This window comes from Corella eumyota, chromosome 6 (assembly GCF_963082875.1).
Source record: "Corella eumyota chromosome 6, kaCorEumy4.1, whole genome shotgun sequence".
NCBI classification, from domain to species: Eukaryota; Metazoa; Chordata; class Ascidiacea; order Phlebobranchia; family Corellidae; genus Corella; species Corella eumyota.
In genome coordinates this window covers 13,305,446-13,329,427 of record NC_137495.1, presented here as the reverse complement: position 1 = coordinate 13,329,427, position 23,982 = coordinate 13,305,446, and the positions used below count along the sequence as shown (strand labels likewise).

Genomic DNA, 23,982 nt, shown 5'->3' with positions numbered 1-23,982 from the left:
AATAAAATTTTACTGTTAATTTATAAATCGATTTTTAATAAATAAGCCAAAATATTTAAATGTTTAAAACTAAATTTGTTTAATGTCACTAAAAATAATGTATTAATTGTTGAATTTAATTATTTTTGTTTATTTTAAGTTTAAAATTCTCCAAAAGTTAATAAAGTAAAATTTTGCTGTTAATTTTGTTTTAAATATTTCTTTACATTTTTAATTTTTAAATAATTTGATCCTAAGAAAATACAAAAAATAATTTTATTTAAATATAATACAATAAATTGTAACTTAACAATGACCCATTGTTAAAGTTAATGGGCATTGTAATTTATTCTACTTCTTGTTATAAAATTAAAAATAAGTTTGTGTTAGTTTGTGTTTATATTTTTATAAACTAAATAAAAAAGTTTTGTTGTTACATAAAGTAATTTTAATATAAATGTTATTTAAATCTAGTGCTTGTTTAAATAATTAATCTTTAAATACCAAGCAATAAAGTAATATACTTACAGGATGTGTTAGTTTTGAACAACCTCTAGCAATGGCCAATCCACCAACTTTTGTGATGTTACAACCCCTAATATTAAGTTCCTCAAACTTGTCAATAACCTCACCCAGTAATGTTGCAGCTTCATCCCCAATTTCGTTCCCTCCTAAGTTCATCTTTATCTAAAACAAAATTTATATTTTACTTAATTTAAAGATTACTTTAATTTAATTACCTAAGAAAAAGTTTAAAAAATATATTCTTTATAAAATAGTAATTATGAGCATTTTGAATTAAAATAATAATTACCAACAATTTAATTCTTATTTAAAGCTAGTTTAAATAAATTTAAAATTTAGTTATGATAACTTTAACTAATTTAAGCAAGATATTTATATAACAATACTTTGCAACTAACCCAGTGAGTACAAAAATATTTAGGAGTAATAATAAAATTCCCAGCAATAATATGGGGGTAAATAGTATTTTAACCCAATGTTTTAGTTTATGAAACAAATTATTTTAAGCTTTGTTTGGATCAATATTTTATGAGAGTTTTTTTTATGTGAGAAAAATTTAAAGTTAACATCGATTTCTGTTTTCTTTGTTATAATTGTAAATAATAAACTTGTTACGTAAACCTAAAATGTTTGTTGCTATCGACTGTGTTAATCAATACAAAAAAAAAATTAAGGATGTAATTTTATACATTTCCCCCTCTTGTTAATTTAACCCCAGTAGTTTTGTAACCTACCTTTATAGTAATATAAAGCTGCCTGCTTTAAGTAGGCATACTAAATACTAAAAGTTTAGGTTTTTTCATTATTTTTATTTATTCTAAATTTATTTTGTATTCAGGTAAAAAATGTTGAGTTTTGCTTTCAAAAATTTATTAAAACTTTTATTTATTGAATAATGTAATTTAGAGAAAGTACAAAATGGAGGATTGTATCTCAACAATGAACCATTGTTAAACAATATGAGCATTGTTATAATTTTACTTTTTACAAAATTGCAAATTACTTATTCAAACAAAAAGTTTTATTATAACTACAGAATTATTAAAATAATATTGAATACAAATCTATAAATTTTGGTGATTTTATCTACTTTAGTAAATAAATTTCCTGTGTAAATTTAACCTGGGTATCATATTCAAAATAACAATAATGTTTTTGCTTACCTTTACTTTTAAACCTTTGAAGATACTAAGCAGTTGAGAATGGTCACCTACTCCTACTCCTAACCTCATCTTTAAAGAAAGAGGTTTGGTTAATTGTTCAAACAAGTAGCCAAGATGGATGTAGTCACTCGGCAACAAAGATTCCTCAAACTCAAGGTATAAATGATCAGGTAGAAGACTTAGAATAGACTGGTTGAGGTCATCATCGTTGGATTCATACAAATAATTGCTGAGTTCAACCAGGGTTGCAGTGGCTTTCATTTTTGGGTTATTACTTGTTAAAAGAGTCCCAATCTTTTTACATAAATATTTTGCATATGTTTCTAGAACAGCTCGTTTCTCATCATAAGCTGTTGAAGAACAAGATTGAAATTCAGACAAATCCTTGGAACTGTAAAACCCAAACAGAAATTTTGTGACTACTTCCCACCGACTAGTGAAAAACTTAGGAACACATTTTTGAAATTTATCCAGACTTGCCCATAAGAATAAATACATGGCAGCAAACAGTTCTTGCCAGGTGAGATGACTGAAGTTGCTTCGTTTGTCTCCTTCTAATATCTTGACTTTCATGTTTGAAGAATCATAAACAAAAGTGTCAAGAAAAGTTTTAAGCATTTTTTCAGTAATTCCAGCCTTTTTAATGTCTTTTTGATTAAAACAAATTTTTTTCTTTTTAAACCCATTCCATGCAAGAAAAGCTAGACCTTTAAATTCATTCTCAAGAATGTCTGAGTTGTCAGGAAAATGATCCGATCTCATATAATGCTTTAAAGAAGCAAGCATAACATTTGTCATAGTTTTTAGATTAACCTCTGAACCAGACAAAATTGCTTGATTGATGCAGTGCATGGATAGGATACAGTTGACAGGAACATAATTGTAAGCATCAATATCTGGATGATCTTGTAAGTAGGTTAAGACTTTAGGTGAATTTTCCCCACATATTTGCACGCAAATGTTTTCTTGTGCTTCCTTATTGAAACCAAGTAGTTTTAACACTAAGATAGGTCTGCAAGAAGGATGCCACTCATACATTTGCCTTGGTCGAGAAGTGATAAACTTATAAGCATTGGGAAATAACTTTCCATTAAAAATGTTTTTTAGAAAATCTTCAGCAGAGCCATTTGTAGATACCAAGTTTTTGGGTGCTCTCCCTAAGGTAGTACTATCAGCTTCATCGAGTCCATCGAAGATGAGGATAGTGTCAGAACTGTTTTTAATGCAATTAAATGATTCTACATCAGTAGACTCTGGTTGATTCCAATCTATGGATGAGTTTGCAACAAGAAACCTGAAAATCGACATTTTCCTACGAAAATTAACTGATCGCAAGATAATGCAGAATATAAATTTTATATTCTGAAGAAAGTCGCTATTTTCAGAAAAAATTTCCTGAATCAGAATTTTAATAAAAGTTGATTTACCAGTCCCTGCGTGCCCAACAAGTGCCATGAATGTATTTTAGTAAAGTCTCTTTTTTTCTTGTCTAATTCAAGTCGTTTAGCTTCATTTTTTGTCGATTTATTGAATTTTTGTTCAGCTGCTGCTTCAGCATTTCTTTTTGCTAATTCAAATACCTCATTCACCTTAATCTTTGTGCCATAGTGTTTGCCAAGTTGAGTTAACTTGGACATTCTTTCAAATTGTTCTTTTCTGGTATGAAAGTGATCAACTAAATCTAAATCTTTAACATCAGTGGAAGAATATTGAGCAAGTTCTAATTCAACAAATTCTAATTGTTTGTCTAACTGGACAGGAGAGCAAAATTCATTGACAAAACTTTTAGCTTGCTCAAAACACTTTGTGGAAAGTTGTTCACATAAAGAATTACCTAAAATAATAAAGTCTCAAATTATTATTTGTTTTTTATATTTAATAAAATATTTATTGTTAACAGCACATATATCAATGCAAAAATATATTTTTTTAATATTTTTTTAAATAATAAATTGTAAAACCTAACTAATATTGCTATAATGGAATTATATAACAGGTACTAAATGTCATAAAAGCAATCATAAATATTTACATTTACTTTTTTTTGGTTAAGAGCGCTACAGCATGAGATCACTGGGAATCGAACCCAGGATCTGGTGTATAGTAAGAAAGTGTTTGGACCACTACCATACACAAACAAACCGATGATAAATACTTGAAGCCGATTTTTTCTTAAATGCATTACTCTTTTTTTAGTAGTGCTGATTTTTTGTCAGCATAGCAGGGAGGTAATTAAGTCACTATTACTATGTAACAAATAGCGTAAGCTGGCAACCATAAAAGTTAATTGCTGTGTAACAATAACTTTAAAAAATAAGTCAACTGATAAAAAAAGATGTCAACAACACAATAATTTATCACTACATATAACACATTTAATAATGCATATATCCAATATTTATTGGTTGAAAAATAGGCATAGATAATATTTAGTGACACAAGATATTCAAAAATAACTCGAGTAGAATCGCTCGTTGATACAGCAGCCTGCGAGACAGTTTGCAAGGTGAAAAACTCCCGCAAAAATTTTTTTTAAATTCTTGTTGTTTCGAGTATGAATTGCTAGGTCGCATAAACTGGAGTATGGTTTGACTAGCAACCATATATAATAACCAGTATTATTCTTGTTCTTTCATTGTTATTCTTTATGGCCCAAGGCGCTGTAAATTATAAGCATTTGAAGAGTGTGCTCCTAAAGCAAAACAACTTAACTGAAGATAGAGATCAGAAAAAAGTGTGACAAGCAAAACCCAAAACCAATAAGAGTTCGGAGCAGTTTAAACCAAAAAACTTGAAAAGGGGTTTTAAACCTTAGAGTAAAAAACAATTTGTGGCAGCAAGTGTTTCTTTATTTGAAATTCTGTTTAAACTTGCAACACTAGACTTAATAGGGCTGATACACCCTTCTAGTTACAAGGAACACAAGTACATCTTGACACTTAAAGATTACGCAACATGGTACTCAGGAGAGTTGTTGATTAAAATCCACAGAAAAAGTTGCTGAAGCTTTAGTAAATACGTAGTGTAGACTTGACATACCTAAAGAGTTATTAAGTAACATGGAAACCAAAGTTTTTTCGAAATGCATGAAGAAACAGAATCCTTATCATTCCATGAGCCATAACCTTGTGGAGAGATTTAATGGTTTGGTAAAGTCCATGCTAAAGCGACTTTGTTGTAGAAGTCAAACAAATGGCATCGTTAAATTTTACACATTACCTTTCGCATTTCAGGAGGTGCTGAGTTTACCGGGTTTTAACGTTTGAGCAGCTGTATGAAAGAAAGGTGCGGGGGCCAATGCACATCTTAAAGGGGAACTAAAGGCAAAACTAGGCCTATTTTATAAAAATAAGTATATTTTTTAAAATTTAATTTCAAAAAACGGATTTTCTAGGGGTTCTGGTTTAAAAGTTATAGGGGGTTACCTTTTTCACAAAAAAAAGTGTTTACCGACGTGACATCATCGTAAGGGAAGACGATTTTCATTATCGTTGTTTCTTATGGCTATAAATTTTTAATTAGTGAAATGTCAAGTTCAACTTAATTTTTTTGGGTAGAAACGTGAAAATGTTATCTTATATACCTGTTACTTATACTGGTATAGTATGGGAACCAAAAGTTTAAAACTTTAGGCAAATGTTAGCTTTTAATTTCATGGCAAATATCACCCGTCTGCCTGTTTTTAAGCTAGTAGTCAGGTGGTAAAACAGCGATATAGTGTCCATTTACAGTTGCGGAAACCAATATGATAAACTAACTTTACAGTTTAGTTTTATTTAAAGAAACTAATAGTTTTTGTAATGTATTTTTAATTGGTCTCTTTCAATAAAAAGCAGTTTTTCTAACCCCTGCTGTGAGACTGTTAAAACGTTAATTTTGGTTTCAGACTGTCAGCAATATCTCTAGATTAACTTACTGCATAGTGAAACAGTGTAGAAGGTTAAAATTTAAGTAATATGATAAAGTCCAGATTGCAATGTAACATAGATTACTATGCATATTCAAAAAATAGCCCATATAATCTTAGCTGCATAGGCTGATAGGCAGATGGCCTGATATTCATTTTGTAGGCTTAATTTCATATTTGTATAATTTTTAATTATGGTGGTTATTTGAATATATACCCAAACCTGATATGTATCAATTTAAACTATAACATTGATCTCACAATATTATTTTGTTTACTTAATTAGATTTATATTGTAAAAAAAAAGAAATTTAGTGGCGAAATTTTAGCTAAGAAATCAAAATTAACAAAAAGTGGCAATTTCTGTGAGGCTCCAGGGTGTTCAAACTCCTTTTATAATACCAAAAATCGTGAACAACCTGTCCATTTCTATAGATTTCCACAAAACAATAAACCTTTGTTAAAGGCTTGACTGCACAAAATGAAAAGATAATTAAATACCAATCCTTTTTTAAATGTATTCATTTATCGGCAATTACATAAAAATTTATAAAAAATTTTGTTTTTAGAAATTAAAGAAGTCAACTGTACACTAGATATTTTTTGATGCGCCACAGGTACTTTAACTCAACTCGTAGAAATTCCTTTTTCCGTATTTTTTAAACTAGCCAAGAAGGTAAATTTTTTTTTGGAATTTTAGGAGGATGAGGAAATATCAACTCCTGCCTTTAGTAATGCATCAACACAAACTTTATCAACTGGGCAAATACCCACTATTCCTCAAACTCATGCTTCAACAAATACTGATTTGGTTACATGTGTTGAAACAGCAATAAACACAGACCATCAATCTTATATTCAACCTAAGGTTTCAAAAGAATAAAAAACAGTTTAAAGAAAATGTTCAAATGGAAATCCTGGTTCCTTCGCCCTCAAGCAGTAGTCAAAATGATTCCTCCCCATCAGATCACAGTGATTACATACCGTCAGAAGCTTCAGCATCTACCACATCTTCAGCTGGATCTTGGGAATGGAGTAAGACTGTAGATGTTTTTTTTGGCGTGAAAGTGCTTGTATATTTGCAACTGCTTTTAGATCTTTTCAGAACCTGCCACTTTCAAGGTTGTGGTAAAGCTCTACATAACATTCCGAAAGTAACAAATAGTGGGTTTACTGTGACAGTAATAACCGAATGCGTTGATAGACATTTATACAAATGGCGATCACAACCTCTTACAAATAAACGTTTTTCTTGTAATTTACTTATACCTTCATCTTTGCTTGTTACCGCAAACAGCTTTTCTGCATTTATGAACATTTTGCCGAACATTTTGCTATAACAAACTGCTACAATCTACAGCGATTATACATTATACCTGTTGTTAAACGAATGTGGACAAAGCACAATATGAACCTTCTGGCAATGATAGCTTCTAAAGTGAGGGTAGTGTCGGGAGATTGCAGATTTGATAGCCCGGGCCATAGTGCTACATTTGGGACATACACCCTTCTTGATCAAGAAACCCGTTTAATATTGGTACAAAAAACTATTCATGTGGCAGAGGTAAAAAATAGGTATTGGCTTGAGATCAAAGGATTAAAGCAAGCACTAAATTATCTCAAAGTAAGTAAACATAATGCCCCTTTACTAGTACAAATATTAATTTAACTTTTTTTGTACCAGGAATCTTGTTTACAAATTAATTGCATTGCTACTGATATGCATCCTGGAATACAAAAGATGCTCAGAGATGAGTTTCCCCATATAAACCATCAGTTTGACCTATGGCATATTGCAAAAAATTTAAAAAAGCGACTACTGAAATCTAAAAATCCTATGGTTATTAAGTGGACAAAAGCAATTATAAATCACCTATGGTATTCAGTTTCTACATGTAATAAAGATGCAATCTTATTAAAAGAAAAGTGGTGTTCTTTGGTGTATCACATCCAAAATAAACATAGTTGGATATCTTATGAAAAATTCCATGCCTGTGAGCACCCACCATTGATTACTTTTGAACAAAGAAATAAAGAGTAGGTAAACTCACAAAGACCGGCTTTGGAAATTATAAAAACAGCAGTACTAAGGCCAGCTTTTTTGAAGTCTCTTGAAAGGGTATTTATTTTTTCTATACTGTTTAAAAAAATCATTTTATTTTAAAACAAACTTAAGATGTTATATATATTATAATATCAACTACTGAACTAGCCTTTCACATATATAGTGCTATTTTGATGGTGACAAATTTAGTCACTTTTGCTTTTACTAAATACATAAGCAGATTAAAATTACCAAACTTAATAAAGACATTTACATTCGATGCAAGATTGGACTGTGGAGTCAGTCTAGTTATGTCAAAGATAAACATATACCAAAACACTTCCATATTATAAACAAGATTTAAATTTACCTTCATTTTGTCTTCTTCTTGGTTCTTGAACAACCTCATGTGGATCTGGGGTTTGTGATTTTTCAGGTTGTTCCTTTATTAACAGTAAAACTTTGGTTAAGTAACTACAAAGATTTTTTAATGATTACCAGTCATATTTATTATTTAAACTGAGTCCAAAGTCTTATTATTTATTATAAACAATATTTAAACTTGTTATTTAGTTTAAACATGTTTATATTTATTGACAACTTTAAAGTTAAAACCTGATTTGTAGCGGAGGATCTTGGTTGTACATTTTCATTAGAAGTAGAACCTTTTAAAGTAAATAATATTGGATTAAAATAGTGTTTCTTACAGGTGGTATTATATTGCAATAATATAATACATTTGTTATACTTAAAGATCCCAATAATCTGTTAATCGTTAATTAACAAAGTTAACTTTAAAAATCGATATTAAACTTATTAATCTCCATTGCATTACGCTTTTTTTAATATAAGTTCATTAATCTAATTTTTTACTAGTAAACCATGCTAAAAAGGGGTAGAATATATGAAAAATATCGTCGTTTATCGGGTTTAAACAGTGCCATTTTTTAAACGATGTAACGGTGTATGTAACTGCCAACTGGTTGCTGTTATTTGACCTCCATGCCAGCTTTAAATATTTTTAAACTTACATTCGTTTAGTTAAAATATCAACTATGGTCTAAATTATTGTATTTATAAAAATAGGATTGTTTTTTGTTTGTTTTAATTAAATTTTAACGTTAATGGTTATCAATAACTAAGCAGTGATAACAAGTTAATATATTGTGTAACAAATAACCATTTAACAAAGTTACTTTTTAGGTTAGCTGTGCCCACCTACAATTACATTAAAACCTGAGAAGTTAGTTTCGAATGGTAATAAATATTTTACAACAACCGACATTTTTTATGTTAATAATAAGATTAGTGACAATTAAACATTTTAATCATTGTTAAAAGTTGACTTTACAGCCTAATTCTACAGTGACTATACCCAAACTAAATCAGTGTTTAGAATTATATGATGTTATTGACCAGATGATATATTTATATTATCATAGACAGACCATAGACAAGCAAGGATCTTAAAAAAATATTAGAAACACTTCCATAAAATAAACAAGAATAAAACTTACCTCCATTTTGTCTTCTTCTTGGTTCTGGATCAACCTTATGTGGATCTGGGGTTTGTAATTCTTCAGGTTGCTCCTTTAAAAAAAGTAAAACTTTGGTAACTACCAACATTTCTAATGATTACCATTCATATTTATTGTTGAACAAGATCTTATGACCCAATTTATATCAGTGTTTAACTTTTATTTAAGTAAATATCGAATAGTTTTAAAGTTAAAACCTGATTTAAGCCAGAAGTTCTTGGCCGTTCATTTTCATTTGAAGTGGAACCTTTGATGTAGATACACAAGTTAATTAGAGCTAACTTTTATACTTGCTATGAAATAACAAAAAACAACAAAAAACTTTAAAATATAAAAAATAGTTGGCAAACTCCTAATGTTGTGTTAAAAGTAAAAATCAATTACAAATTTTTCGTTGTAAATATCTTTATTTTTAATGTGGGAAGGTCGAATGCGTGAGTTTGAAATATTATAGATTATGGTTGCCCGATAATTTAGCTGCTGATTAAGTGCTGGCTCAGCAGAAGTTCATACCATTTATAGCTTTTAACTCAACAGCGCTACAGCATGAGAGCATCGGGATTCGAATTCAGGACCTAATATGGTTTACGTACACCATGCTGCCGATTCAAAATAAAGCCCGAAATCGTAAATGAAATAAACTGACTCTAACTGTACATTATAAAAGTCCTGATTGTAAGTAATATTTAATTTTGCATCACAAACAACTTAAATTTCTTGAGTTAGGTAAATAATTTAACTAGTTTCATGCAATATTTTAAAAGGCAGTTAACACCTCGTTTATATTTAAATTGTTTTATATTTGCTTAAACTATTATGCTCAACTCCATTTACATATTTAATGTAGTATTTTGTACATCATTATTATATAAGCCATAATCTTTTAATTTTGATTATTGAATAAATTTATAAAAATCAAACATAATTTAACAATATAAGGTTAATAATTTACTAGCACAGTTTTTTTAACTCTCCTATCAGATCAAAAATGCAATTTTCAGAATATAATTATGTATTGTGAAAATAACTTAAAAATACCTGTTTGAGGAAATGTAGAATCGTATATTGAAGCCCCAGGCATGAATGCTCCACCATATTGCTTATGGTGAGTGATGTTTTCATGGTGAGTGATGTTTTGAGTGATCTCGTTTTGATGAAAATCACGAATTACGTTGACTTGAGGGTTAATAAAGTTTATCATAGCATCTATAATAAAAATAATTTAATATTAATAATAAAATTTGCATTGCTAATATATTACATAAAATAATGTTTTGTTAAGTCTATAAATAAACTAAGACTTGGCCTAGAGCAGCATTATGAAACTCGTTAGGTTAAATTTAACGATCTTGCTAATGCTTCAAAATTTAACGAGTTATCTTGCTCGTTAACTAATTACAAAACCACCTAGTTCATTAAAAATAAGAGTACAAAAAAAGTATTTCGTGCTACGCAAAGGAACAATTCTTACATTTTTACTGGATATCTCGGGGTTACATCAGAGCGGTGATGTTAAAATTTTATCCACAGGGGTGCTTTTATATTGTCATATTATAATGAAAAGTTAAGGCTATAGTGGATAGCCCAGCAATAGTCCATTTGTATGGTAATTTGATAATATGGTAAATGTTTAAAAAAAACATTTATTTACAAAACAAAATATAGTTATTTTATATATATACTTAAAAAAAACTTTAACCGGCACAAGAAAACCATGACTAAAGATTAAACAGTTTGGTTATATCATCTATTTCAAAATAGTGTTTTCCTTCGAATCCTTTATGTTTAAATGCTAAATTAAATTGAGTTTGGCAGATTGTTCAGTTTAAGGTTTCATGGCATTATATGTTAAGCATTTATTACACCAATTGTATATGTTACAATTTATATTAATAAGTGACAGTATATTTATAAACTTAAAAATATATCTTAGATGTAAAGTGATAACCAAGACAAAATACTTCTTGCTAAGTTAATGAATAGTAAATTCTCCTCGCTAAATTTTGTCCGATCTCATTTGTGAAATTTGATATTTTTTGTTTCGAAATACCCATTTTTTCTCTAAATACATTTTCGCTTGTTAATGATATATAAGTAACAAGATCGTTAACTTAACAAGTTTCGTAATGTCGGCCCTGGTTTCTATTGTCAGGCAAACCCAATCATATAAAATTAATAAACAACTTACTTGGAGGCAAATTCCTTGAAATTTCAGCAAAAAAAATTTCGCCGCCAGAAATATTTAAACTAACTGGTCCTGCTTGCAAGTTCTGTAAAATTTATGTTAATTTTAATAAATGTAACATCACTATAGTAACACAACCTTATCCAATCCCCCTAAAATATCAAAATTAAAGGATTAATATTCTTATAACTGACAAAAAGTTTAAAATTTGTTCTCCCTTTAACCCTTTTTTAAATATATTTAGTAACCTTGTACTATTAGATGGTTTGGGGAAAGTTTAATTATAAACCTTTATCTAGAAAGTTTAAAGTAAATAAAATACCTGAGTATTTAAATTTGATTCTGGATCATTATTGTCTGGAAAATCTGAGTTATTGTTGTTTGGCAACTCTGGGTTATTATTGTTTGGCAACTCTGGATCATTATTGTTTGGCAACTCTGGATCATTTGATTCAGTTTCCTCCATGATAAAAACTTCCTACAAATTTTAAAAAAACAGAAAATTGTATCAATAAATAATAAGATGATGTTTAAAAGTTTATTTTAAGCAGATGACCTTGACCTTCAAAAGTAAACACATAAGTTATATTTCTGGGTTAGGTGACCATGCCATAACATACTTAAAATCTTTATGTTAATATTAATCTTTTTGGCATGTTTTAAATCATTAAATTGATTTTGTCATTTTATCCCGTCGCATTGATGTAATATTGATTATATATCTTATTATTCACTGTCATTAATGCGCGAAAAACCTCTGAATTTTTTGTGGTGTCCGGTATTATAAGGCTAACAGATTTCTTAACAAAATGTAATAAATAATAATTAAATAGTTGTTCAGTAAAAAAATTAATAAAAAAACAAACTAATACAGCACAATAAACAATTAGTCAGACCCCAATACTTTTAATATGCTATAGCTCGAGTATTCAAGCCGTTGAAAATATCCTGTTGCAGCAAAAGGAAATCCTTTATAAGTAGTTGCTCTATTGTTTTGCTTCCTATATAGAAATTACTCAATCTTTACAATAAAAATAAACAGTAAGTTAGTCATAGATGATGCACAAATTCGGTTAATATATTTAGGAATTAACAAACAACTCAAAGTAAAAATATTTTCCCCAACACATTTAACTGTATCAAGATACTAGAATTATTTAATCCAATAAAATTAAGCAAATTTTGCTCAATAAAATAAACAATTTTGTGTTTTGCTGAAATTAAATGGGATGGCGGTTTTTGTAGTCACACAACTAATGTTAAAGTGAAATTGCAATAATCTACATATAGCAGATAACCAAAAACAATAAATAACTCCAAACAAACTTTATTTAAAAATTACAAACTGCCTGCCAAAAAATATGCCCGGTATTATATATAAATAACAAGAATTTTATTAAAAGTACTTAAGCACAGAGCATGTATGTATTATAAAAACCATGTATAACCTTTTTTGGTTTACCTTTGTCCCAAATTTGGGGACACATTATACCAGACAACCCAAACTTGCCCCACTATAATTTTTGTAATAAGTTAAGATTTTAAGAATAGCCTGAAGAGTGTCAAGTGTCTGGTTTTACTAAATTATTAAGTGACATGGGAAACTAAGTTTTTTCGAAGTGCATGAAAAAACAGAATCCTTATCATTCCATAATAACCTTGTGGAGATTTAATGGTTTGGTAAAGTCTATGCTAAAGAAACTTTATTGTAGAAGTCAAACAAATGGCATCCTTAAATTTTACACATTACCTTTCGCATTTCAGGAGGTGCTGCAAGAGTTTACCGGGTTTTATCGTTTGAGCAGCTGTATGAAAGATAGGTGCGGGGGCCAATGCACATCTTAAAAGGAGATGTAGACCAACACTGTTTCAAAGCTGGAAGTTAGGAACAAGAAAGGCCATAAGGAATGCGCTACAAAAATACTTTGGTTGCAAAACAAAACAACAATTTGCGAATTGGTTTTAGTGTTGTTACCTACATTAATAAATTATTGAATCAAAGTTTTTAGGTAGTTAGGAAAGTTGGTAGTAGTGATTATAAACTGGACATCAATGAATAAAACAAAATTATTTCAGGTAAATTTGCCTTAAAATATCTAAACAGAAAAGATGCTTTTAAAGTAGATGATTGGCAAAGTGTCGTGGCTAATTTCACTGCCATAGGACAATATAGAAACAAAATGAACTATAATAGCCTGTTGTTGAGGAACAGTTACCAGAGTTAAAAGCAACAAAGTGTGATAACGGGGTACAATAAACTGTTTGAAGCACAAAATAAATTTGATTTCGGATCCAGTCTAAACCTTGTTCAATACTAAATGGGTTTTTATTTAAATTAAAGCTGATTTAAGTTTAATTTAGAGATCTAAATTGCCATTTGAGATGCTAGTAGTGATCAAAAAAAAAGAAAGAAATGAATCCGACTTGTATAAACTTTGAATCCGACTTATATAAAAAAAATGAATCCGACTTGTATAAAAAAGAAAATTAAATAAAGTGACAATGTTTGATCCTGAACCTATGGTGACAGCAAAGAAAATATTTCAAAAATTATCGGAAGATAAATATTTAATGAAATTGGATATAACAAATGGTTACTGGCAAGTACCATTGCAAATAAAATATATTTACAAGACAACCAGCCCTTTGTGATGTCTGAAGGCACCATTTGGGAAGCTAATTTTAGATGCAACCTTTGTCCAAAGTACCAGGCCTATGCTAATGGGGTTAGAAAATGTTGAAAGTTTTTTTAGATGACAAATGTACAAACAAATTAAGTAAAAATCATGCGGGGGTGCTAAAGAAACTGTTTTAGTGTTTAAACCAAGCCATCGTCAACTTTCTAGAACACAGAATTTATGTGCAAACTAATATTAAAACCTCCTGACCGTTTGTGCTACAAACGAATGCGTCTAGGTGCAATGTTACTTTATGAAGAGCAGCATTTTTCTATCAGTTTTGCAAGCACAAACTTGCAATCGCTGAGACTAATTATTAGGCGATTGAATGGGATTGTTTAGACGTGATTTTGTACATTAAAAAATAAAAAGATATTTGTCTGGGGTAGAATTTACACTGGCATTGGACAACTAGCCCTTGGTTTATATTAAGCATGCTTAATTAATTAACAACCATGTTATCAGATGGGGAAAATTTTTACAGAGTAAACATATTAAGTACAAGTATATAGAGGGTTCTGTTAATGTTGGAACAGATTACATGAAGCTTTTTTTTATTAATTATATTTTTGTTTAAATATTAATTTGTGTTGTTGCTCAAAACCTTAAAATAATAAATTAACTTACCGTACCAAATATTTATTTTTAAACATGACAGATGCGCGATAATGTTAAATAAAAGTTACGATTATTTTGTAAATTTACCCTTATTTTGTCTTCTTCTTGGTTCTGGATTAACCTCATGTGAAACTGAAGTTTGTATTTCTTCAAATTGTTCTTTTAACTAAAAAATATAATTTAATAAATACCATAAACAATATTAATCTTGGTCCTTCAAGGTTAATAGAATAACATTTTATTGACAACTTTAAAGTTAAAACCTGATTTGGAGCAGGGGATCTTGGTTGTTCATTTTTATTTGAAGTAGAACCTTTAATGTAAATAATATCAAGTTAAAATACAGTGCTATGTCATATTAAAAATGAAAAATGCCAAGGTATAAGCTCATACAATAAAAATAAATTTGTTTGGATAATTGCTTAAACCAGTGATTTCCAAACTTTTTTTACTCGCGTACCATTCGGTGGTTTCGTAAAGTGTTCGCGTACCAACTATATACATAAAATCTTAAAAAGTAAAATATACAATAAAGACAAGAAAGTTCAACACATTTTATTAAAGTTTAACAAATGACATTTCAGAAAAACTTAAAAGTCATAAATTAAACAAAACACAGCAAATGGTTTTAATGCGATGGATATAGTTGTTTTTTGTCCACCAGCTGGTCAATGCGAGAAATAGCTTTGCTGACAGCGCATCGTAGTTCATGTTGTGGCGTTCCAAGACGATTTCGGTTTTTCGATTTGATGGTCATTAAAGCCGAAAACCCCTGTTCGCACTCCCACGTTGATGGAAAAATCAACAGCCGGGAAACAGCGTGACGTGCTAGGTTCGGATACGATGATGCCATGTTTAACCAGAAATTGATAGGACAGCATTCTTTATGTTTTATTTTTGCTGTCTCATCAGTTTGAATGTCTATTAATTCTTCTTGTTTACCGGTCCCTACAGGCACATTATTCGGATCAGTAGAAAATAGGTTGATGGAGAAAGCATAACATGCAACATCAGGAAAGTAATTTAATAGCTCTGTCTTTAGGTGCGAAAGATGACCAATAATTTCTTTTGAAACGTCACCATCAGGATTTTTCTCAATGGAAGTGAGGCATTTAAACAATGCGTAGCTTTGATTGCTAACATTCTCTGTCCAGAGGTCCAACTTACAAATAAGTGCTCCCAACTTTGAAGTGAACTCTGTTACAGTTAAATTGGGTCCTTGAAACGACAGGTTAAAAGTGTTTAGAACTTTAAAAATGTCCGATAGGTATGCCAACCTAGTAAGAAAATCTTTGCTCCCCAGGTCCTTTTGAAAATCGTGATTCTTCTCCTTGAAGAATTGCAGAAGCTCATCTCGCAGTTCAAACAAGCGCCTTGTTGCATTGCCACGGGAAAGTTTGACGAAATTTACTAGTTTAATCACGCCACAGCTTACATGAGCTTTGAAGCCCGATTTATGTCCTAACATTGATGAAGCTCCATCTGTTGTACAGCCAATCAACTTTCCCCAGTCCAGTTTATTTAATTAAAAAAAACGGTCCAAAGCTTCGAAAATATCCTTTCCCTTTGTGATACCGCAGAGTTCCTTGTTCATCAGTAACTCAGTTTTTATAGAATTGTCTTGTGTATAACGAACATACACAAGTAACTGTGCGTTATTTGTTACGTCTGTCGACTCGTCCAGTTGAATGGAAAAACCATACTTTGAATTTTTCACTCCTGAAATCACTCGTCCAGCAATATCGCCTGACATCTCCTCCATTCGATTCTTAACCGTATTGTTGGAGAGGGAAACACTTTCTGGCTTTGCAGCCGCTTCCTCGCCAAGTACATGTTCTACTAACATCTTTGCCACTGGCATTATGAGAGACTCTTCGATGGTATGTGCTTTTAGGTTTTTGGCTATCAGGAGAGCGATTTCATAGGATGCCTTGACAACGCCCTTCTTTCTCTGGTAAATTGTGCCAGTCTTGTCCAAGCGCTGTCTCTTCACATGCTCACCGAGTCGCTGAAAGAAACTCTCATTTTGATCCTTTTTGTCAGGATGATTTGTGATAAGATGCCGTTGAAGTAAGCTTGGCTTCATAGCTGAATTAGCAAGAGTCTTCATGCAAACTACACATTGCTCTTTGTGTCCAATAGCTATGAACCCGTACTTCATGTAGGCTGGACTGTACTTTCGTTTAGACATGTTGCCAATAGTTAAATTGAACAAAATTTAGTTATTGTAATATTCCAATATGATTAAAATATCATTAAACATAAGACACTACTCCACTGCTACTATCAGTTCATTACTACATACATTTTAAACCAGCTGACATTTGGCGGTTAATTATCGTGAACAAGATAAGTGTTCTGTCATAAACGTGCAAAACCTAAATTAAAGGGAACTAAAACGCAATATTGCAAATTACTTAAACTGAAAGTTTTAAAAGTTGAAAGTTTTCTTTTTTTTGATCACAATATTAGTTTTAAACATAGTTCACGAAATGTGTGGTGTTTAGCAGCTATATAAAATATATTACAAAGCAATAGAGAATATTTTAAATAAAATTTTAAGTAAAATTAAAATTATACTGTTATTACATGCTTAATTTTTAGAATTGTTATAAATTGTTAAATAATATAAGTTTAGCAAAAAATAAGTTTTTATGTTAGGTCATGTGAAAGCTATTATTTAAAGCAATATTTATAAAATTCCACCTAAATCTATTGATTTTATACTAAAGTGCAAAACTATATTAATATTCAATAACTAGTTTCTCTTTTAGTTTTCATGTTTACTTATTTTGTTGATTATTATAAAATTGCTGCATTGCGTGATTACAGAAAATCTTTGCTATAGTAATTTAAATATGCACACTATTAACCACAGTTTTCTTAAAAATATAACGTTTGTATAAAGCCCCATTATGTAATGTTTGTCTGTGTAAATTGTATTAATTCGCATCTAAAAACTAATAAAATAATTTAATTAATTTCATAGACTTTTTATGCAACAAGAGTAGGACTTGATTTTAACTTAAAATCAACTAGTTTCAGAAATTATAAGTTTATAACATAATAGTTAACAAACTCTTTTTTTAATATTTATTGTATGCTTATTAATTTGAAATTTCAGCAAAGAATATTCCTAACACCACAAGAAACAATGAATTTGTCAGCCATACACCTGTCCTACTAATTACCTTTTAGGACCTCGCAGGACTTCACATGACCACACAGGCCATACAAGTCAATACATTTACTACACAAGAAAAAAAATAAAACAAAAAAATTGCCTTTTGTCTTTAGGGCAACTAAAGGCATTTCCAAGAAGAAGGTAAGGGCTGGGGTTAATAAAAAGTATCCCATCATAGGTATTTTGTTTTTAATCAAATGGCAGTATCACAAATAAACAGTTTACGCATCCTGTGTGATCTTGTACGGTAATGTGTGGTCCTGTGTGGTAACTAGTAAAACTGTTTTTTTTACAAACTAATCCACTAAGTTTTGTAAAACCGAATTTAGAAGTAACTCGTACTAGATTTGCATAAAATAAACTAGTTTTACTTGCTTCACTTTTACTTACCTTTAAACTACTTTGAACCTATTTTTTTACTAATTCTAGAAAGTATATATTGACAATTTAAACAGGAAATAATTAAAAAAACATTTAAATAATGTCATTTTACTTGAAATTTCAGCAAAGAATATCCTCGACACCACCGTGCAAAGTATTCAGTTTAGACAACTATACACAGCGTAGTCTCTTAAGAAAAATCTTCCTTCAGCCAAAACTTCTTTTCCCCCGACCCACAGCAAACTGAGTTTTGTGAAACCAATTCGGAAATTATTCACATTAAATTAACATATAATAATAATAATTTTACACACTTAACTTTGTGCTAAATAAAAAAACTTAATTAAAATATCACAGACTAAAAAATTTAATTAAAATATCACTAACTTAATCGTAAATTTTTTTTTTGTATATATCTTTATCCTCGATGTGGGAAGGTCGAATGCGCAACTTAAACATAGAGTAACATCAGTTACTCCGACCCAGTCTCGAGTTGCCTGTGGCAGTTTGGGATATTATAGAGACTATAATTGCACGGTAATTATACTGCTGATTAAATGTTGGCTCCGCAGGAGTTCATACCGTTTATATTGCCTTACTCAAGGACGCTACAGCATGAGATTAGTGGGGATTAAACCCACGACCTCATGCTGGTGTAGTAAGTGTTCTTACCACTGCACCACACTGCTGATAAATTAGAAAAAAAATGTTAAACGCATATTTACCGTTCTCAAACGCTATTCTAATTCGATAAATCTTTAGCAAAATTAACAATTCTACGTTTTCTAATCTGCTATTAAAAATGACTGCTTCTTAAACAGAAATTGAATTTCAATTACCAAAGTAAAGCCACTAGCCAGGCAACTCACACACAAACAAGCTTCCATACAAAACCTCCAACTTTAAATAACGCGGCACGTGTGTCAGTTGTTTATACACAGAGAGTGGATGACGTATTTACGACCGACGTCATAACTGGCAAAACATATTTCTATAATTTATCCTCGACTACAAACTTCAAGTTTTATTGCACGTTGTCTTTGTTTTAATTCACAACAAAAATTCCAATACAAACATACCAACAAAACTGAATCACATATAAATAAATTAATCTATTTTTTCAAGTTATTATTTTCCACTTCATTTACAATCTTGTTCACATATTCCTTCATAAAATTCAACGATTCAGGCCAACTATATTTTGGTTTGTAGCCAAAATGTTCCACAAACTTTTAATTGGAGACGGTGAATCTTGTGCAGGACAATTTGGCCATGTTTGGTGTAATATTGGTCTAAAAATCACAAAATAGTTGTCATTAAAAGTATTATACATAAAATAACTGTTTAACCCTTGCAATAACTTAACATTCTGACCCTCGTTACCAAAGTTTTATCCAAATGGGTATGGGGTTTATTTCAGAAAGATAAGTTTTAGACCACGATATTTAACCAAAATTAAGGTTGATGTTTATGGTAAAATGGTAATTTTGCGCATATGTTTTTAAGTAAAACCTTTATGACAGTAACCAAGCTAAAAACTAATCAATAAACTGAATATTTACCTCTTTTTTGACCCCAAACCAACCCAGCACCTGACAACACCAAACAACCAACGTTAAAATGAGGATAAACAACCAAAACGGCAACACTGGCTCCCTCTTGTGGATGGTGAAACCCATATGCTTGTAGAATTTCAAGTTCAATCTCAGGTAGGATAATTCTGGGGTTTCGTCACACAGAAAGTAGGTGTTTCCCCCAACCAAAGAAGGGGACTCCTGTACAATATAAGTTATAGTCAGAGTACAAGTTTATTTCTTAGAATTTTTTAATATAACCAAAATATAAACCAATATTTTTCCCTAAACTTTAAACCTAATCTTTCAGTAAGAACATGCAGAGACATATTAGTTACAACCGTAGCTATATACGGCTGTGGTGGTGCTCGAACCAGAGACCTTTTGCACACTAACCCAATATTAAAGCAGTGAACAACTAAGTTTTGTTTACCTGCATTTTCGTGGCCGCGATCACGTGACACCAAGGCACGTTTTCAACGTACATTCGAGTTTGTAGCGCCTCTGGTGGATTACGAGACTTGATTACTTTAGTCGCAAGATGGCGCAAAAGAATCGATTTGGTAAAGTTGTCATCTTCGCCATAAATACAAGAACCTCTAAATGCACATGTGACCAGTTTCTACAAAATATTATGCTGTCAATAATAAAAAGAACAAAAGCAGACAATTATATGCCGAGTAGACCGACAGCGTGGTGTAGTAGTAAGAACACTTGGTACACCACCATAAGGTCGTGGATTCAATCCCCCTTACTCTCATGCTGTAGCGCCCTTGAGTAAGGTGTTATAAACAATATAAATTTCTGTTGAGCCAGCACTTAATCAGCAGCATAATTATCGGACAATTATTATTTATAATATCTCAAACTACCACAGGGAACTTAAGACTGGGTTGAACTTACTATTGTTACTCTATGTTTGGGACACTTGTTCGACTTTCCCGCATCGAGGATAAAGACATAAAAAAAATAAAAATAATGTGACTTTACCTAAAATGTTTCCATTTTTCATCTTTTTTTTCGTTCCACTCCAGCACAAGCTCCTTCGCGGTTTCTTTGTACTTCTGTATGACGTCACAGAAGAGTAACAGTAAATAGTGTCTTCACTAGCACCCACTAGTGGTTCCATGGTTCAATTTGCTCCGAAAGCCTCGATTGAGCTCGTGTAGAGACAATAACCATTGTTTGCATAACAAGCCTCCAGCACGTTCATTGTTCCTATATGATGTCATAATATATTAGAGAATAGGCTGTAGTAATCTGCACCATTTAAGTTCTAGAATAAATAAACTATGTTGTTGAATTCTAATATAACAACGATGTAATTTATGACATCACAATGCCTACCTCCAACATTTATTTTCCATAATTTTTGGCAAGGAACTAATTCCTTGTAATCGATGACACTGGCCATATGCAAAACCACATGACATCCTTGTACGACTGACATGAGACTAAAACAATCTATGACGTCACACTTAATCCATTAAACTTTCATGTTGGCATCTAAAAAATAAATCAAATAGAAATTGAAAAAAAAAATTAAAATTTTATAAAAAATATCGAATATAAATACTTAATACCACGCATAAAATTAAATTATTAAAATTTTGTGTTTTAAATAAACTTCATTTTTTTAAACTGACAACAAACCAATAAATTTTAGAATATTCCTACTCGTTAATATTGATATTTTGTTTAGTAATCCTTTGGGGAAACCACCAACCCCGTCCCCTTTCTTGCCCTCCTAAATATTGTCTCTAGAATGTCAATCATTTCTTGTTTATCCTCCATCAGCCAGTTAATCTTGTTGTTGTTTCCCGTCCCAAGATCGATCACTATGTGCTTGTTCCTGAAAACAATTTTATTCAGTTAATAATTTGTAAATATTTTAAACCTAATTTTAATATTTGATTTGTTAAACTTTCATGTATTTTTTCGTTCTTGATATGGGAAGATTGACTTCATGACCTAAACTATCAGCAACATCAGTTACCCCGACCCAGTCTTTAGTTGCCTTTGGTAGTTCGGGATATTTTTTTTTGTATATATCTTTATCCTCGATGTGGGAAAGTCTAAAGCACGACTTAAACATAGAGTAACATCAGTTACTCCTACCTAGTCTCGAGTTGCCTGTGGCAGTTTGAGATATTATAGATTATAATTGCCCGATAATTATGCTGCTGATTAAGTGCTGGCTCAGTAGGAGTTCATAACGTTTATAGTGCCTTACTCAAGAGCGCAACAACATATGAGCAGTTGGGATTGAATCCAGAACCTTATGTAGTGTAGCCAAGTGTTCTGACCACTACACCTAACTGCTGGCTCACTGAACCAATAAGAATCAAACCGCAAACTGCGGGTTAGTCTTTCTAATGCTTAATACTTGTGCCGACAAAATTACATTCTTAATGTGAACAACAACCTGTAGAAGAACATAGTTGTGCAGGGGTCGTATAATTCCTACATTTTCTTGAAGTCTGGCACCTCAGTAATGTCAACCAAGTAAACAACAGCAAAGTTCTTCACTTTGTCAGCTATACTATACAAGGTCTAAACATAATTGTTAATTTATTAAAATGTCACCGACAGAATTCTAAAGCAAAATATTTGTGTTGTATAAACGTCAAAATTAAATATTTCTCAGAATGATCAAAAAAAACTTTAATTTTATTAATAAAACATTTTGTTTTTTTAAATTTAAAATTATGGCACCACTACACAGAATATTATTCTATAGAAACTTAATTTTCTTTAATAAATTAATTTTAATTAAACTTTCTTTAAACGTAGAAAACAAGTCTAGTAAAGAAAATAACACAAATCCACTTTTTCAGCAAAAAATATTAAACTTATGCCTAGTTCACCTAAAATTTTGTTTAAAATATGGTTTCTTAATACGTGAAAATATTAAAATTCGACGCCGTAACAAAACTCAAACATTATTGAACTTATTTAGGATCTCTATTTTAAAACATTATTGAACTTATATTTTACGGCGTCAAATTTTAATTAAAATTTTAGATAAACTAGGCATAAGTTTAATATTTTGGATCTCTATTACAAGTTTCGCACGCCCTAAAAGTTTTCACGCCCTAAAAGCCCTACAAGTTTCGCACGCCCTAAAAGGTTGCATAAATTAAACCCTTACCCTAACCCTCACATATTCAGTTTACCCATTAACACATCTGACTCGTAAAGCGGACTAAGTTATACTCATTGAAACATATTTCAACTAATTTTTAATGTCTGGTTGAACAATTGCCATACTTAGGTTATAACGCCTTTTTAAATTCGGGCGTGCGAAAGTAATAGAGATCCCTTATTTATATTTAAAATCATTAAATACCTCGTCCATTTTCATGCAGGCCGGGTCCCAATCGTGACCGAACCGAATCACGACAACTTTTTCTTGCTCGTTTAAGATCGATTGATCGACTTGCCAGCCGTTTGTAAGATGGGGAAGCATGTACGACATGGTTACCTTTCAACTACACCAACCACTACCAAATATATGATTTAAATACAACTTTTTAAACTGGTTTTATTATTTCGTGCACTTTCGTAAAATTTTTCGCAGAACTAAAAATCTAAAATTTGTACGAGCAAAAGTTTACGCTGTTTTGTGTTTATCAAATTTGTTAAAACATCTGTTGTTGCGTAAACGTTTATCCTCAAAACATTTTAAGAGATAAATATTATTAAAAATAAGTGTGTAGATGTAGGCTTGTAAATGTAATTTATAGGATTGTCAAGAAAACAGTAAATTTTTTGTTTTAAAGATGACCCTATACACTTACTGGAAGACAAGTTGTTTATGGGCAACTTTTCTTAAATTTACTGAAAGGTTATTTGTCCAAGTATGGGCTCAAGTTTTTTTGTGGGAAAGAAAGAATTGTTAAGATTGTACTTGTTCCAGTAAAGTACTTTAAATAATATTTAACATTGCTGGATATTTAAACATGATCTTATAAGCATCGTTACAAATAAAACACAATATTGCTGAATAACTAGGAATTTTAATCGCTTCTACAAAGTGTTTGGCAAGCGGTGAAGAATTAATATTTGCATAACATACAAGCACTTAAAAGCACATCTACAATAACTACATAAGATTCAGGTTAACATACAACAGTGGTGACAAGTCAAATAATGTCCTGGGTCCAAATAATAGAAAAGATTCAAAATTTCATTAAAATATTATTT

At 30.8% G+C, this 23,982-nt stretch overlaps 4 protein-coding genes and 1 pseudogene across 4 annotated transcripts; all 5 read right to left on the bottom strand.

Annotated features, from left to right (window-relative positions):
* Positions 1-468: 468 nt before the first annotated feature.
* Positions 469-2,975, bottom strand: LOC145755894 (NACHT, LRR and PYD domains-containing protein 3-like). The gene is made up of 2 exons (XM_082572129.1): positions 1,668-2,975; positions 469-666 (listed from the first exon to the last, which is right to left on the bottom strand). The coding sequence occupies exons 1-2, from the start codon at positions 2,973-2,975 to the stop codon at positions 469-471; spliced, it is 1,506 nt and encodes a 501-aa protein (XP_082428255.1).
* A 12,290-nt stretch (positions 2,976-15,265) lies between these two features.
* Positions 15,266-16,105, bottom strand: LOC145755893 (zinc finger BED domain-containing protein 5-like). Its single transcript, XM_082572128.1, has one exon. The coding sequence runs from the start codon at positions 16,103-16,105 to the stop codon at positions 15,266-15,268; it is 840 nt and encodes a 279-aa protein (XP_082428254.1).
* A 57-nt stretch (positions 16,106-16,162) lies between these two features.
* On the bottom strand, positions 16,163-16,828 carry LOC145755892 (zinc finger BED domain-containing protein 5-like). The gene has a single exon (XM_082572127.1). It carries the CDS (start codon positions 16,826-16,828, stop codon positions 16,163-16,165), a length of 666 nt encoding a protein of 221 aa, XP_082428253.1.
* A 2,515-nt stretch (positions 16,829-19,343) lies between these two features.
* LOC145755891 (3 beta-hydroxysteroid dehydrogenase type 7-like) lies at positions 19,344-21,190 on the bottom strand. Its single transcript, XM_082572126.1, has 5 exons — positions 21,124-21,190; positions 20,918-20,994; positions 20,210-20,398; positions 19,765-19,977; positions 19,344-19,494 (listed from the first exon to the last, which is right to left on the bottom strand). The coding sequence occupies exons 1-5, from the start codon at positions 21,188-21,190 to the stop codon at positions 19,435-19,437; spliced, it is 606 nt and encodes a 201-aa protein (XP_082428252.1). The 3' UTR covers positions 19,344-19,434.
* A 284-nt stretch (positions 21,191-21,474) lies between these two features.
* LOC145754696 (thioredoxin-like protein 4A) lies at positions 21,475-23,335 on the bottom strand (annotated as a pseudogene).
* Between the last annotated feature and the right edge of the window lie 647 nt (positions 23,336-23,982).

Bases quoted from the DNA above. Each gene is read 5' to 3' on its own strand.
- LOC145755891 (XM_082572126.1), bottom strand. From the start codon at position 21,190: ATGGCCAGTGTCATCGATTACAAGGAATTAGTTCCTTGCCAAAAATTA. The intron at 20,995-21,123 runs GTAGGCATTGTG...GACATCATATAG, and splicing joins ATGGAAAATAAATGTTGGAG to GAACAATGAACGTGCTGGAG. The intron at 19,978-20,209 runs GTAAACAAAACT...TATATTGTACAG, and splicing joins TCGCGGCCACGAAAATGCAG to GAGTCCCCTTCTTTGGTTGG.
- LOC145755894 (XM_082572129.1), bottom strand. From the start codon at position 2,975: ATGTCGATTTTCAGGTTTCTTGTTGCAAACTCATCCATAGATTGGAAT. The intron at 667-1,667 runs GTAAGCAAAAAC...ATTTTGTTTTAG, and splicing joins TCAAAGGTTTAAAAGTAAAG to ATAAAGATGAACTTAGGAGG.
- LOC145755892 (XM_082572127.1), bottom strand. From the start codon at position 16,828: ATGTCTAAACGAAAGTACAGTCCAGCCTACATGAAGTACGGGTTCATA.
- LOC145755893 (XM_082572128.1), bottom strand. From the start codon at position 16,105: ATGTTAGGACATAAATCGGGCTTCAAAGCTCATGTAAGCTGTGGCGTG.